Here is a 15321-nt window from a genome sequence, read left to right as displayed (position 1 = left end):
AGGTGTGGCACTGCTATTGCCTCATTTTGACATGTATGTATAATCTGTGTGTAAATGTGAATACTTTAAGGTAAACTATTTGACCAAAAGTATGTGGACAACTGCTCGTCTAACTTTTTATTCCAAAATCATGAGCGTTAATATGGAGTTGGTTCCCTCTTTGCTGCTTTAACAGCCTCCACTTTTCTGGGAAGGCTTTCCACTAGATGCTGGAACATTGCTGCAGGGTCTTGCTTCCATTCAGCCACAAGAGCATTAGTGAGCTCGGGCACTGATGTTGGGCGATTAGGCCTGGCTTGCAGTCTGCGTTCCAATTCATCCCAAAGGTGTTCAATGGGGTTGAGGTCAGGGCTCTGTGCAGGCCAGTCAAGTTCTTCCACACCGATCTCAACAAACCATTTCTGTATGGACCTTGCTTTGTGCACAGGGGCATTGTCATGCTGAAACAGGAAAGGGCCTTCCTCAAACTGTTGCCACAAAGTTGGAAGCACAGAATCGTCTAGAATGTCATTGTATGCTGTAGCGTTAAGATTTCCCTTCACTGGAACTAAGGGGCCTAGCCCGAACCATGAAAACAGCCCCAGACCATTATTCCTCCTCCACCAAACTTTACAGTTAGAACTATGCATTCGGGCAGGTACTGTTCTCCTGGCATCTGCCAAACCCAGATTTGCCCGCCGGTCTGACAGATGGTGAAGTGTGATTCATCGCTCCAGAGAACGCATGTCCACTGCTCCAGAGTCCAATGGTTGTGAGCTTTACACCACTCCAGCAGACGCTTGGCATTGCACATGGTGATCTTAGGCAGCTCTAGCAGGGAAGAAATTTGACGAACTGACTTGTTGGAATTGTTGCATCCTATGACGGTGCCATGTTGAAAGTCACTGAGCTCTTCATTAAGGCCATTCACCTGCCAATGTTTGTCTATGGAGGTTGCATGGCTGTGTGCTCGATTTTAGACACCTCTCACCAACGCGTGTGGCTGAACTAGCCAAATCCACAAATTTGAATGGGTTTCCACATATTTTTGCATATATAGTGCATGTGCATAAACTGGATAGAACAACCTGAAACTGTGGATCTGTGGAACTAACTAATGTGATGCCGACACCTTCAAATGGTTATTGTGCCACTCAGGTTGAGCCACCCCTCTTCACTGAGAGCACCACCCTCCTGCCCTCCAGCACAGCCTATATGGCCCAGTGACTCACAACATAATAATTGATTCATTCCTATTACTGATGGTTAAATTTCAAATCACATTAGAATTACAAGATGTAGAACATCCCCAAGCCAGTAAGGAATGTGCTGTGATGAGTAAACCTTTTAAATTCCAGAGGATATAGAGATCTTTTTCTGAAGGGGTGGAACATTTTTTATTTTTTATTAGTCTTTGAGGGAAATGTGACGAAATCAATACCCCTCCTGCCTGCCTGCCTGTCGGAGGCTGTGGGTGAGGAGATGAGTGAGGATATGAGAGTAAACACTGCCATGGGGACCTGAGTAGAAACCAAGTCACCTGGGACAGACACTGCTGCTCTCATCTCACAGCCACCATTTTTCCCTCTCTAGCATCACTAACATGTTGTTTGCTGGCACTGACAGTGCCATGGCAGGTCATAACACAACCAGTGCACAAAAGCAAAACTACAAATGTGTACAAATCCTTGTATGGTTATATATTATAACTTTTTGGGGTGATAAATTGCCACAGTTAGGGATTAATAGTAGTTTTAAATCCATGAAATGCTCTGTCAAAACATACAGGAACATAGGAACATACAAAGGAATCAATTTGACTCCAGAAATGGCACTTGAACCAAATGTGAATGAATACACCGTCTCCATGTAGTTGTGTACTCTCTCCATCTGGATTTTACATATTGCCATGCAGTGTGTTACACTTGGGACTGTGGGAGCAAGGGAGGAGAAGATCAGGGGGTGTGGATGATGAGGGGAAAGAAACTCAGAACATTTACCAACAACTCAGCTCTGAAAATGGACGTGCAGCATGGTCCTTGAATGCATGCCGTATTTTATGTATTCAAGATGAGTTGGATGTCCTTTCTCTGTCTGGCCACGGCCTTTCTGGACCTCTGTAGGGGACACAACACTTTGTTTGAAGGTAGGAAAATAAGCTAAATTAAATTATGACACAATCAATAATATGATAATGTGTATGCTCTACTGTTTATTACCATGTTCCATGATATCTTTGTAAATATGTTTAAGTAATTCTTAAACCAGAAGCAATGCAAATTTCTTTTACTGTACCTGCATTGATACTGTGGGCACTCCTTGGCTGTGGGCACTCCTATGAACGCCCGCAGTTGTGGAAATGAAAACCTGTTATGTGCTTGTGTTCATATATTCTGTTATTTATGCAACATTGATCTGCAAATACTTATTTTCCAAAATTATGTTTTTGTGACTGTTTTTTTGGAATGCCCTGCCCATTTGTCTTAGATTCTGCAAACATAAAAACATGGATAGTCTCCATTACATATATAATATAACCATTCCTGTATTTCAGGATATGACCGGTCTATGTCCAGCTACCACCTGTGTACTCGACATGAGAGCACAGTGGTGAGTAAAGTGTTGTCCTATAAGATCTCTTATACGGTCAGGAGGTCATGTGGCGGCTGGCTACCCTGGAAGATGTGTGAGGTCACTGTTTACAAAAAGGCCTATCGGACTGAGTACATGAATGTCACCAAAGACGTTTTGAGGTGTTGTGATGGCTATGAACAAGTGGGCAGCTACTGTGCTTTATGTGAGTATTTTAGCTTGTATTTTAGCACTTGTTCAACATGAAAAGAAAATATGTTTAGGAGAGCACAGAAGTATCTACAAAGTGTAAGAAATGTATTTAACAGTTTGGTCATTTTCACAATTTACAGTACATCAGTACTATGGCCCTGCCCTAATACAATCAGGACCAGTAGTCATGGAGACTTGTTTATATGGAGCAGCTAACAAAGAACACTAGATGGGGCTGTGGACCAAGAACACAGTTATAGTTTGCTATTCACAGTGCTCTTTGTAAACATTTAATCGGATACTCTCTCTCTCTCTTTGATTAAGCTATGAACAGAAGTGGAGAGTTCACTGCTAAGCCAGGGTCCTGTCCTGAGGGTGTCGTGGAGGCACCCAGGAGTGGAGGGTGTGAATGGGACTTAGACTGCCCAGGCTGGCAAAAGTGCTGCCAGAGAGAAGGCCTTTCTCTCTGTACGGACCCTCAGTCTGCAGGTAGGTACAGATCCCAGATCAACTTCATTGTGATCAAAGATATACAGGTAAATGCCAAAATAAAGGAAACACCAACATTAAATGGCTGGGATCCCGTTAACGGGATCGATATGACAACAGCCAGTGAAAGTGCAGGGCGCCAAATTCAAAACAACAGAAATCTTATAATTAAAATTCCTCAAACATAGAAGTATTTTACACCATTTTAAAGATAAACTTGTTGTTAATCCCACCACAGTGTCCGATTTCAAAAATGCTTTACGAAGAAAGCACACCAAACGATTATGTTAGGTATGCACCTACTCTCAGAAAGCACAGCCATTTTTCCAGCCAAAGAGAGGAGTCACAAAAAGCAGAAATAGAGATAAAATTAATCACTGACCTTTGGTGATCTTCATCAGATGACACTCATAGGACTTCATGTTCCACAATACATCTATGTTTTGTTCGATAAAGTGCATATTTATATCCAGAAATCTCAGTTTACATTGGCGCGTTACGTTCAGTAATGTTTTGCTTCCAAAACATCTGGTGATTTTGCAGAGAGCCACATCAATTTAAAGAAATAGTCATCATAAACTTTAATATAAAATACAAGTGTTATGCACGGAATTAGAGATATACTTCTCCTTAATGCAACCGCTGTGTCAGATTTCAAAAAAACTTTACGGAAAAAGAAAACCATGCAATAATCTGAGTACAGCGCTCAGACAACAAAACCAGCCATACAGATATCCGCCATGTTGGAGTCAACAGAAGTCAGAAATAGCGTTATAAATATTCACTTACCTTTGATGATCTTCATCAGAATGCACTCCCAGGAATCCCAGTTCTACAATAAATATTTGATTTGTTCGATAAAGTACATAATTTATGTCCAAATACCTCCTTTTTGTTAGTGCGTTTAGCTCAGTAATCCAAATTCATGAGGCGCGAGCAGACGAAAAGCCCAAAAGTTCCGTTACAGTCCGTAGAAACATGTCAAACGATGTATAGAATCAATCTTTAGGGTGTTTTTATCATAAATCTTCAATAATGTTTCAACCCAGAGAATTCCTTTGTCTTCAGAAATGCAATGGAACGCAAGCTAACTCTCACGTGAATGCGAGTGGGCAGCTCATGGCACTCATGGCATGCCAGACCCCTGACTCAAAGAGCCCTCATTCCCCCCTCCTTCACAGTAGAAGCATCAAACAAGGTTCTAAAGACTGTTGACATCTAGTGGAAGCCTTAGGAAGTGCAATATGACCAATATCCCACTGTATATTTGATAGGCGATGAGTTGAAAAACTACAAACCTCAGATTTCCCACTTCCTGGTTGGATTTTGTCTCAGGTTTTTGCCTGCCATATGAGTACTGTTATACTCACAGACATCATTCAAACAGTCTTAGAAACTTCAGAGTGTTTTATATCCAAATATACTAATAATATGCATATCTTAGCTTCTGGGACTGAGTAGCAGGCAGTTTACTCTGGGCACCTTATTCATCCAAGCTACTCAATACTGCCCCCAGCCATAAGAAGTTAATAGGGTGTTGGGCCACCACGAACCAGAACAGCTTCAATGCTCTTTGGCATGGATTCTATAAGTGTCTGGAAGTCCATTGGAGGAATGAGACACCATTCTTCCATGAGAAATTCCATAATTTGGTGTTTATTTAATGGTGGTGGAAAATGCTTTTTCAGGTGCCGCTCCTGACATATATATTCATTGTATAGTACAGTCACAGAAAATTATATTGTAAACATACAAGTATTCTTAATTATTTCACTCAGGCGGGAGAGGCTGGTGCTTTCACGTCACTGTGACAGTGAAGACAGATTACCAGCGGCTGATATCCATGGACGGGGGAATCCTGAACCACACAAGGCTGCTGCACTCTGTGGTAGGTTATTGTATCTCTCCCTATGTTCTTCTCAATGATGGTACATTATATAGTCCCTATATTTCTCACCGTATGTGCCCAGTATAGGCCATGACCATTCTGTATTGGCTTACAGGTGACTGGAGCGCTGGACTCTTATGACGTCTCTGTATACTATATCAGCTCCTGGCCTATATGGCCATTTAGAACCTCCTCCTCTCTGCTGATTAGTTCCCCTGAAATTCTGTCCCTGTCCAACACGACCACAAAGCTGCACCTTCTTCTCATACACATTGAAGAAGTCACCTCGGTGTCAGTTGAAGGTAAGGGGATTCTGTACTGTACTGTGGGGCGTAAAATACACATGGTTTTCTGGTGGATATAATGATGTATGTGTTATAGTTGTTCTCTTGTTACTGAAAACCCTGCTAAGGAAAAGCTGACTCAGTAACACCACGGTGTCCCACTCTGCCTCCACTTCCTCTTTACACTCATCTGCGACATGTTTCCTCTGGAAATGGAAAACTGGCCGTTGACACACACTCTCAAAAACACACACCAGTGCGAACACACACACAAAACGAATAGACACACACACACTGTATAATGTATATCCTGTATACAGTATCTACTACACATTATGCTGCTGTCCTTTCAGACATGAATGAGTGTAGCCATGCCGCTCTCAGCAGCTGCTCACGTCAGGCAGACTGTACCAACACAGAGGGCTCCTACAGCTGCACCTGCCATCCAGGATTAATTGATCTCAACCCCAACAACAAAGGGGTACACTGCCAAGGTAAGGACAGGGAGTGGTGTGTACATACTCTGGGTTATATGAAATTAATGTAAAGATGTAAAAGTTTGTAGCTAACACTCAACCTGTTCGTTCTCTTTTCAGCTGCTGACCCTGTGACCTCACCCATGCCCAGTAATGCCACTCATATGTTCTGGTGGGCCAATGCTACAGAGTTGCCACCCAACAGCACCAGCTATCAGTCCCAGGTCTCCAGCTTCACTGATACCCCAACAGCTATAGCTACAACCACAGACAGGAGCATGATGCTGAGCTCGACCCATATACATGCTACCACACATAACCCAGTTAAAGCCAGCTCCAACAGGTCTGAGACCAGTACCGCAGTGATACCCTCAAGTACTGTATTGACCTCCAGCAGGCCTGAAATCAGTACAGCTCTCACATCCTGGAGTAGTTCCACCTCACTCCAGCATACCACTAACCCCAACTCTCCAACCCCAACCCTCTCCACCTCGGCCCCCTCTGTACCGGCATGGCAGACACATCACCAGCAGACCAGCACTATGCCACAAACCAGCCTTGAGCCCACTCTGGTGGTGTCCCTGAGTGTATCACCACCATCTCCATCAACATGCAGTATGGAAATCAATAACACACCCATTATACATTGTACAACAGCAACAGTTTTAAGCGTATGGACTTTTTAAAATATCACTTCTAATATTTTGTTGATAGACATTCCCCCAATGACTCCCCTGCTGTTTCTAAGAACCCCTGAGGCTGTTTGCATAATATTCTCCAAAGTGCTCCACATACATCTTTAATAATCATAATTTAAAAAACTTAGACTCTCACAAAGTCATTCCTAATTGATAAAATTATATTTCATAGAAGTTGAGATTGATTACTGTCTCCCTTCTCCCCTCTCCCCCAGACCCCGCCCCCATCACCAACCTGCAGGCTTCCAACGTCACTGGCTCCTCCTTCTGCGTGTCCTGGATGACTGGCCAATCCCAGAGCGGGTTTAGCTTTCTGGTGGTGCTGATGGAGGGGTCAAAGGTCAGGGGACGCTGGGAGACGGGGCTGTCAGTCTGGGAGGTGACATTGTTGAAGCCTGGGGTTCTCTACAACGTTACTGTCATTTCCTGTCCCCATGGGAGCCAGGGGGCCAGCCTGCTGCTGCTGGTTAAGACTGGTAAGTACCATGTAAAGAATGTGTTTAAAATATCAACTTTCTGTCATCTTTTTCAGTTTTGTTATGTCAATATCACTTAAAATGTGTGCATACTTAAACTGATGCAGTACATTTGAGCTATATGTGCTTTATGCATAAGGAGGCTGATATGGTGTGCCCTATAGTGAACTGCTGGCCAAAGCCATCTGAACAAGGACAAGAGGAAAGCCCTCTATTATTCATTACACACTGACACAGCAATATGATTTGGTTTCACTTACGAAAGCACTTTCACGTTATGCTGACTCTTATAGCAGATATGAAACTGTTCTAGTGACTACAGTGCTTTGGCTGGATGTGTGTATCCAATTCACAGCTGCACAGACACTTGGAGCAACAGCTCACCTGACCAATGTGCAGTTCACTGATGCCCTGCTGGACCCTACTAGCCAGGCGTATCAGAATCTTAGTCGTAGTATTATGGAAGAGGTAGGAGACTACCACACAACGGCTGCTTAGACAAATGTTTTTTGAATGTTTACAAATGTTGAATGTTTGTATGTTGTCATTGTACTCACGTATAGAACATGGAATGTTGTAGTTTCTATCAAATGACACTGACACAAACACACTGTCTCCTCTAACTGTCCCACAGATCCTCCAGTCTCTCCCTCCTGATATTTTGGCCCTGGTAAACTCAGGAGATGTGAGGGTTCAGATCACAGGCCTGGCCCCTGGCAGTGTAGTAGTGAACTTCACCATCATCTTCACACCCAGTCAGTCCCAGGACATCCTGAAAGTGTCCTCTGCTCTGATGCAGGCCCTACAGAACAGCTCCAGATACACAGTTGACAGCAACAACACCAGCATAAATGGTAACGCTGTCTTAACCTTGTACAGTTGTAAGAATACTTAGATTTTGATAAAAGGATGTGTACAAGATGATGTGCCAGGTCTCCAATGGGCCTTTCTTGAAAATTATTATTTGAATTAATGGGGCTTTCTGGTTAAATATAGGTTGAATATGAAATAAGATAACTCTCTGTTAGCATTAGATGGAGAGCACATTTAGTGATACCAATCTGCATAAACTGTTAACCTGATATTCAATGCCATATTTTTGTTGTTGTTTCAAACAGATGTTGATGAGTGCAGTACAGGGGACATGGACTGCTCCCCATGGGCCCAGTGCACTAACACCTGGGGCTCCTACAGCTGTCTCTGTCTGGATGGATTCACGGACTCTAACCCCTCTAGGCCGGGACGGGTCTGTTCAGGTAGACAAAATGGAGTAATCACTTTCCCTTTTTGGTAGTCAAAATTCAGATCTGGATATGGTTACTAGAGTATTCGTCTCACACTGCCTAATCAGTTCACTACAGTTCAAACTGTAATTGTCTTTTTTTTGTTGCCATACAGCTCCTTTGACCACAACCACACCTATGTCCACAACCACACCTATGTCCACAACCCCACCTATGTCCACAACCACACCTATATCCGCAACCACACCTATGTCCACAACCACACCTATGTCCACAACCACACCTATATCCGCAACCACACCTATGTCCACAACCACACCTATATCCGCAACCACACCTATGTCCACAACCACACCTATGTCCGCAACCACAACAAACACTCCCGTTACAACCAGCAATACAGTGTCAACCACTACCACCTACAATACAACCTCAATTACATCCAACAATACAGATGCAGCTGCAATGAACGCAACAGTTACAACCAAAACTCCAGTCACAATCACAACCACGGCGCCAGTTACAACCTCAACCATCACTGAAGTTCCTACAAAAATGACCAGCGGTCTCATCAAAACCAGTCTGCAGCCTGAGACTCCTACATCTCTGGCTCCTCTGGTCTCTTATACGGAAGCCATCTCAGTGGAGTGCAAGGCCAGTGCCATCACGGTGACAGTGGCCAGGGACTTCCTGTGGTCGGGGCACATTGGGGACTCTTCCCTGTTCCTAGGGAGACAGGAGTGTGGCGTGAACGGAGGGAACAGTAGCCACGTCCAGCTGACGGTGGCTTGGGACGAGTGTAACACACAGCTCTTATATGTGAGTCAGTAAACTTGTCAGTCAGTGGCTAGAGGGTGCTACCTACTGCCCCCTTGTGTCACAAAGAGCATAGTCTCTGGTGTGTTTAGGCTAAATAAAAGGTTATTCTATAATGTACAAAACAGACCTGGATTTAACAGGTTAAAATGTCCTTATTTATGTACCATTTATTCTATACATTGAAAACATGCAGCCTGTCACCATGGTATCTTTTAGGTGCAGGTGTTGGATGATCAAACTAGATTGAACTGTCCTCATGGTCTGTTAGAAAATAAAATAACTAACTAATACCCATGTTAACTTTTGCACTTCAGAACAGCACTCACTACACTGCTCAGGTGAATCTGTACAACTCTATGAGCTCTCAGCTCTTGCCTGACGACACTACAAGGGTTCCCACAGTACGGCTGAAGGTCCCCATCATGTGTACCTTCAGGAGGAGCATCATCATTTCCTCTGGTTACAGCACCACAGGGTACGCTCTGCCAGGTGCCATGGTTACCTTATCTATGTCACTATGGTCATATCCACCTCCCTCCACCTTTTAACTCCCACAAATCACTGCTCAGCTAGACTGAAAAATAAACATGTCTAGAACCCAATTCTACCTCACTACTCAAATACATGCTTGCAAATATCTCTCTTATTGACATAGAGTGTATTTGAATATTCAGTATCCATGATATATTTAGCTATTTATTTACATAATATCTTATGGTGTATTGACAGGTATGATATGGTCAATGATGCTGTCATGGGCTCAGGGACGTTCTACGTGACATTTCAGCTCCTGAATGGAATGTCACCCCTCCCCCAGAACTACAGCCTGTCTCCTGAGGAGGATGTTGTGGTCGAGGTCAGCGTTGACTCCACGGTTGCCCAGATCAAAGTGGTCATCAACAAGTGCTGGGCCACCCAGAGCAGCAACCCCTTAGAACCAACAACCTATGTTTTTCTGGAAAACAGGTCTGTTCTATAATTGCTTTTGAAGGTGCCCTATTATAGTTAGCTTAGATGCTAGGTTTTTATTCCGTGGCATATAATAGAATACCATTTATATGTATTGTCCATCCGAGGATGGACATTTGCTTGAAGATTTAGATGTGTTTGGGTACTTTCTAAGCTTTCTGCCGGTAATCTGTATCTCTCTTTCTAATCAGCTGTCCCCTCCCAAACACATACACCACAGTCGTGGAGAACGGCAACTCCAGCAAGTCTCGCCTGTCTCTTCGCATCTTCTCCTACATTAACCTGAATGTCATCTACCTGCACTGCCAGATTCAGATCTGTATCGAGACTGGCTCGGCCACCTGCCAGCCTGTGAGCATCTGTCCAGATTTATTCATACTGTACTACTCAAATATACAGTATTTACTTTGATGTCTAGATTTACTCTCCAACCAGGGGTTAAATGGGGTATTCGGAGGTGGGGAAGCTCTGGCGGGTTGAATAAAAGGATTATGCCAAGATTAGGGTTAGAATTAGGGTTAGTGTTACTGCTGTAAGTACAATGTATTACTATTCTAGGGTTTGGGTTAGGGTTACTACTTTTATCCTGCTTTTTATCCTACTCCCATAAGGTGCTAGAGCTCGGCTCTGCCTGGCTCTCGCTTTGATCCGGGTATCTCCAGTTCAATTTAACCACTGTGTTCAACCCCCTTGATATGACTACCTAGAGGCTCTTGAAAAATTCTCTACTTGGAGAATGTTTAATTATACTGGACAAAAGTGTAAACACAACATGTAAAGTGTTGATTCCATGTTTCATGAGCTGAAATGAAAGATCCCAGAAATGTTCCATACGTACAAAAAGCTTTCTCTCTTAAATGTTGTGCACAAATGTGTTTACATCCCTGTTAGTGAGCATTTCTCCTTTGCCAAGATAATCCATCCACCTGACAAGTGTGGCATATCAAGAAGCTTAAACAACATGATCATTACACAGGTGCACCTTGTTCTGGGGACAATAAAATGCCACTCTAAAATGTGCAGTTGTGTCCACAACACAATGCCACAGATGTCTCAAGTTTTGGGGGAGCGTGCAATTGGCATGCTGACTGCAGGAATGTCCACCAGAGCTGTTGTGAGATATTTTAATGTTAATTTCTCTACCATAAGTCGTCTCCAATGTCGTTTTTAGAGAATTTGTTAGTACATCCAACCGGCGCACAACCGCAGACCACGTGTAACCACGCCAGCCCTGGACCTCCACATCCGGCTTTTTCACCTGCGGGATCGTCTGATGAAACTGTGGATTTGTACAACCGAAGAATTTCTGCACAAACTGTCAGAAACCACCTCAGGGAAGCTCATCTGCTTGCTCGTCATCCTCACTAGGGTCTTGACCTGACTGCAGATTGGCTTCGTAATCAACTCCAGTGGGCTAATGCTCACCTTCAATGGCTACTGGCACGCTAGAGAAGTGTGCTCTTCACGGATGAATCCCGGTTTCAACAGTACCGGGCAGATGGAAACAGCTTGTATGGCGTCATGTGGGCAAGCAGTTTGCTGATGTCAACGTTGTGAACAGAGTGCCCCATGGTGGAGTTATGGTATGGAAGGCATAAGCTTTGGACAACGAACACAATTTCATTTTATCGATGGCAATTTGAATGCACAGAGATACCTTGACCAGATCCTGAGGCTCATTGCTGTGTCATTTATCCGTTGCCATCACCTCATGTTTCAGCATGACGTCGCAAGGATCTGTACACAACTTCTAGAAGCTGAAAATGTCCCAGTTCTTCCATGGCCTGCATACCCACCAGACATGTTGCTCATTGAGCACGTTTGGGATGCTCTGGATCTACGTGTACAACAGCATGTTCCAGTTCTGCCAATATGGAGTAACTTTATGCGAAGAAGATGTGTTGCGCTTCATATGAGGCAAATGGTGGTCACACCAGAAACTGACTGGTTTTCTGATCCATGCCCCTACATTTTTTTTAAGGTATCTGTGACCAACAGATTCATATCTGTATTCCCAGTCATGTAAAATCTATAGATAGGGGACCTAATGAATTTATTTCAATTGACTGATTTCCTTATTTGAACTGTAACTCTGTAAAATCTTTTAAATTGTTGCATGTTATGTTTATATTTTTGTTCAGTGTAGTTCAATGCTGTTTTCTTTCCATAATTTTTTCCTTTGTCAGGATTGCTTTGGGCGGAGAGAAAGATTCTCCAATCTAATTGGAACAGCAAACTCATCCTGTGGACCATTGCTTCGATCACACAAAGGTAAAGTAAATGCTCTTCAGTGTGACTGCATCAAAAAAAGCTATACTGTGACAACGTGATGACTAGGCTACTGCTAATTTCATATACAGCCAAGTCCAAAATGATTGGCACCCTTGATGAAGATGAGCAAAAAGAATGTATAAAATAAATCATGCAAATACTGAGCTATAAAGAATGGAAAAGTATATTATTTTATACTAATACAATTGCTCATCCAAAGAGATTTTGTGTAACTTGTAATAATTTTTTCTCTCAAAAAGATAGGGGTCAAAATGATTGTCAACCATTTTTAATACCTTACAATACTTCGCCTTGTGAGGATAACGGCACTGAGTCTTTTTCTAAAACGTTTTATGAGATTGGAGAACACATTGGGAGGGATTCATGTCATTCCATTTTGAAGGTCAACGGCATCATGAACTTTACTCAGTACCAGGACATTTTAGCCAAAAACCTGGTTGCCTCTGCCAGGATGCTGAAACTTGGCCGCAAGTGGATCTTCCAGCAAGACAAAGACAATAACCCCAAACACACATCAAGAAATTGTTCTTTGACCAAAAAAATCAACATTTTGCAATGGCCATCTCAGTATCAAGACTGGAACCCCATTGAAAACCTGTGGTTTGAAATGAAGAGAGCAGTCCATAAGGGTAGACAAAGGATATCAAGGATCTGGAAAGATTCTGTATGGAGGAATGGTCTAAGATCCTTCCTAATGTGTTCTCCAATCTAATAACACATTTTAGAAAAAGGCCCAGGATGGTTTGTACAAGGCTACATGATGTATAGGATGATCAACTGTACATATTGTGGAGTTAATATATTCTGACATGTTTTCTGGCAGTGTCCGTCAAAGAGAGATCTGATACTCTTCGTCTGGTGGGCTACAGTTTACTGGGAATAGGACTATTCCTCCTCTTTATCGGGAGTCTGTCTTCCTTGTTCTTCAGCCACAGGAAGCGAATTGGAACCTACAGTTTCAGCCTCAAACCAAAACAAGATAACTATACCTATCATGTTTTCAATACTTAGTGCTGGAACACTTTTAGGCTAGTTTTAGGGAACTCAAAGACATAGTAAAGTTGGTATTTAATTTCTTCAAGCTGTTGCCTAGTAGTCAGAAATGAAGAGGTCAATACAGATAATTTTGATTAAACTAAAGCATATTATTAAAAAACTAAGTGTATCAAAAGGGCAGAAATCATTATTAATTTGGATGACATCAGGGTCTCTTCAATTTTTTCAACATTGATACATTTAAATACATACTGTATACAAAGCACTGTTTGCCTTGGAAATTAATGTTGTCTTGTTAGGATTTGTATAGTAAATCTTGTTTAAAAAATATAATATATTCTGCAATCCCTTCATTTTCTTTTAAACTGATATTTTTCTATAACTGAGAAAATCTACCATTTATCCTGAAGTCTTCCAAAGTCAATAGCAGACACATCCTGAAATATTGACCTGCTAAAATATGTGAAATATGTTCATAAACGAACAACTAGAAATAAAAAGGAATTATTTGTATATTGGAACATTTGTAGCAGAGGAAGAGAATATTTCCCCAATCTTTATTTATGAGGTGAAATGTTGAATTTGTGATACAATCTAAGAACTACTGTAATGATCCATACACTAGAGGACACTGTTGGGTCATTGCATTAAAAAAAATTAAAACATAGGTAGGACAACAAATGTTGGGATTTCAGTGTTATAATATCATGAATTAGATATGGTCACACTATAAACATTTTGAGGGATTGACATTAGATAACATTACATGAAGGTATGGTACATTTATCAAATACATCAAAGACTTGGTGGTCTGTATGTCTGTGCTGCGTGCATGTGTAAATGTGCAGGCCGGGCCCATCATGTGTATGATGATTTCACACCACCACTTCACACACACCTTTGTGACACACACACCTCTCTCTCTCTCCGAGAGGCGAGCCCTGTGGAGGGATACATGGTAAACAGCAGTGTCTGGGAGTCCTTTCTAAACATATTACATCGAAACTAGGGACTAGGCGGGGCCACAGAAGACTAATGTGCTTCTACACCTGCATTCTAGCTGTTTGGGGTTTTAGGCTGGGTTTCTGTACAGCACTTCGAGATATTATCTGATGTACGAAGGGCTATATAAAATAAAATTGATTGATTGATTGATTAATGTCTTTCTTTTTAACATCCCACTAAACATTATTCTAAGAGGCAGCTGAGCCAAACATCCATGTAATGGCTGCAAATTGATCTTTCTGTCCTTTTCCCCTTCATTCTTCCCCTCCTCCTCTCTTCCATCCTCAGTCCATTTGGCAGATAGGAAGCACAGACAGCATTTATCACCCTAACTGCTGGTCTGTCTGTCTGTCATCTCCCTGGGCTTTCAGACCATTACTAATTCATGTTCTCTCTTCCTCTTACTTTCAGCCCATTGTCCGTTAATTTACCATTACCAGCCAGTGCCACATCTAAGCACCTCAACTACATAATTACTGCTGGTGGTGAGGATATTCACTACGCGCGTGCGCCATCATGCATTCATTTATTTTGTCCCCCTACACCAAACGCGATCACTGAACGCAGGTTAAAATATCAAAACAAACTCTGAACCAATGACATTAATTTGGGGACAGGTCAAAAAGCATTTAACATTTATGGCAATTTAGCTAGTTAGCTTGCACTTGCTTGCTAAATTGTCCTATTTAGCTAGCTTGCTGTTGCTTGCTAATTTGTCCTGGGATATAAACATTAGGTTATTATTTTACCTGAAATGCGCAAGGTCCACTACTCTGACAATTAATCCACACATAAAAACAGTCAACCGAATTGTTTCTAGTCCTCTCTCCTCCTTCCAGGCTTTTTCATCGTTCATCGTTGGTGATTGGCATCTAAACTTTCATTGTATTACCACGACAACCGGCAGCAGTTCGTCTTTCAA

The 15321-nt window shown here is 42.4% G+C and overlaps 1 protein-coding gene across 1 annotated transcript; it reads left to right on the top strand.

Annotated features, from left to right (window-relative positions):
• Positions 1 to 1986: 1986 nt before the first annotated feature.
• umodl1 (uromodulin-like 1) lies at positions 1987 to 14546 on the top strand. Its single transcript, XM_055898403.1, has 18 exons — positions 1987 to 2125; positions 2534 to 2776; positions 3088 to 3252; positions 5031 to 5140; positions 5256 to 5442; positions 5778 to 5918; positions 6021 to 6515; positions 6814 to 7074; positions 7430 to 7542; positions 7709 to 7928; positions 8193 to 8330; positions 8473 to 8533; positions 8714 to 9137; positions 9452 to 9612; positions 9867 to 10103; positions 10298 to 10457; positions 12293 to 12377; positions 13222 to 14546. Exons 1-18 carry the CDS (start codon positions 2023 to 2025, stop codon positions 13407 to 13409), a joined length of 3492 nt encoding a protein of 1163 aa, XP_055754378.1. The 5' UTR covers positions 1987 to 2022; the 3' UTR covers positions 13410 to 14546.
• Positions 14547 to 15321: the final 775 nt, after the last annotated feature.

Source organism: Salvelinus fontinalis, chromosome 2 (genome assembly GCF_029448725.1).
Source record: "Salvelinus fontinalis isolate EN_2023a chromosome 2, ASM2944872v1, whole genome shotgun sequence".
NCBI lineage: Eukaryota > Metazoa > Chordata > Actinopteri > Salmoniformes > Salmonidae > Salvelinus > Salvelinus fontinalis.
The sequence above is the reverse complement of the archived record's forward strand: the minus strand, read 5'-3'. Positions and strand labels throughout refer to the sequence as shown.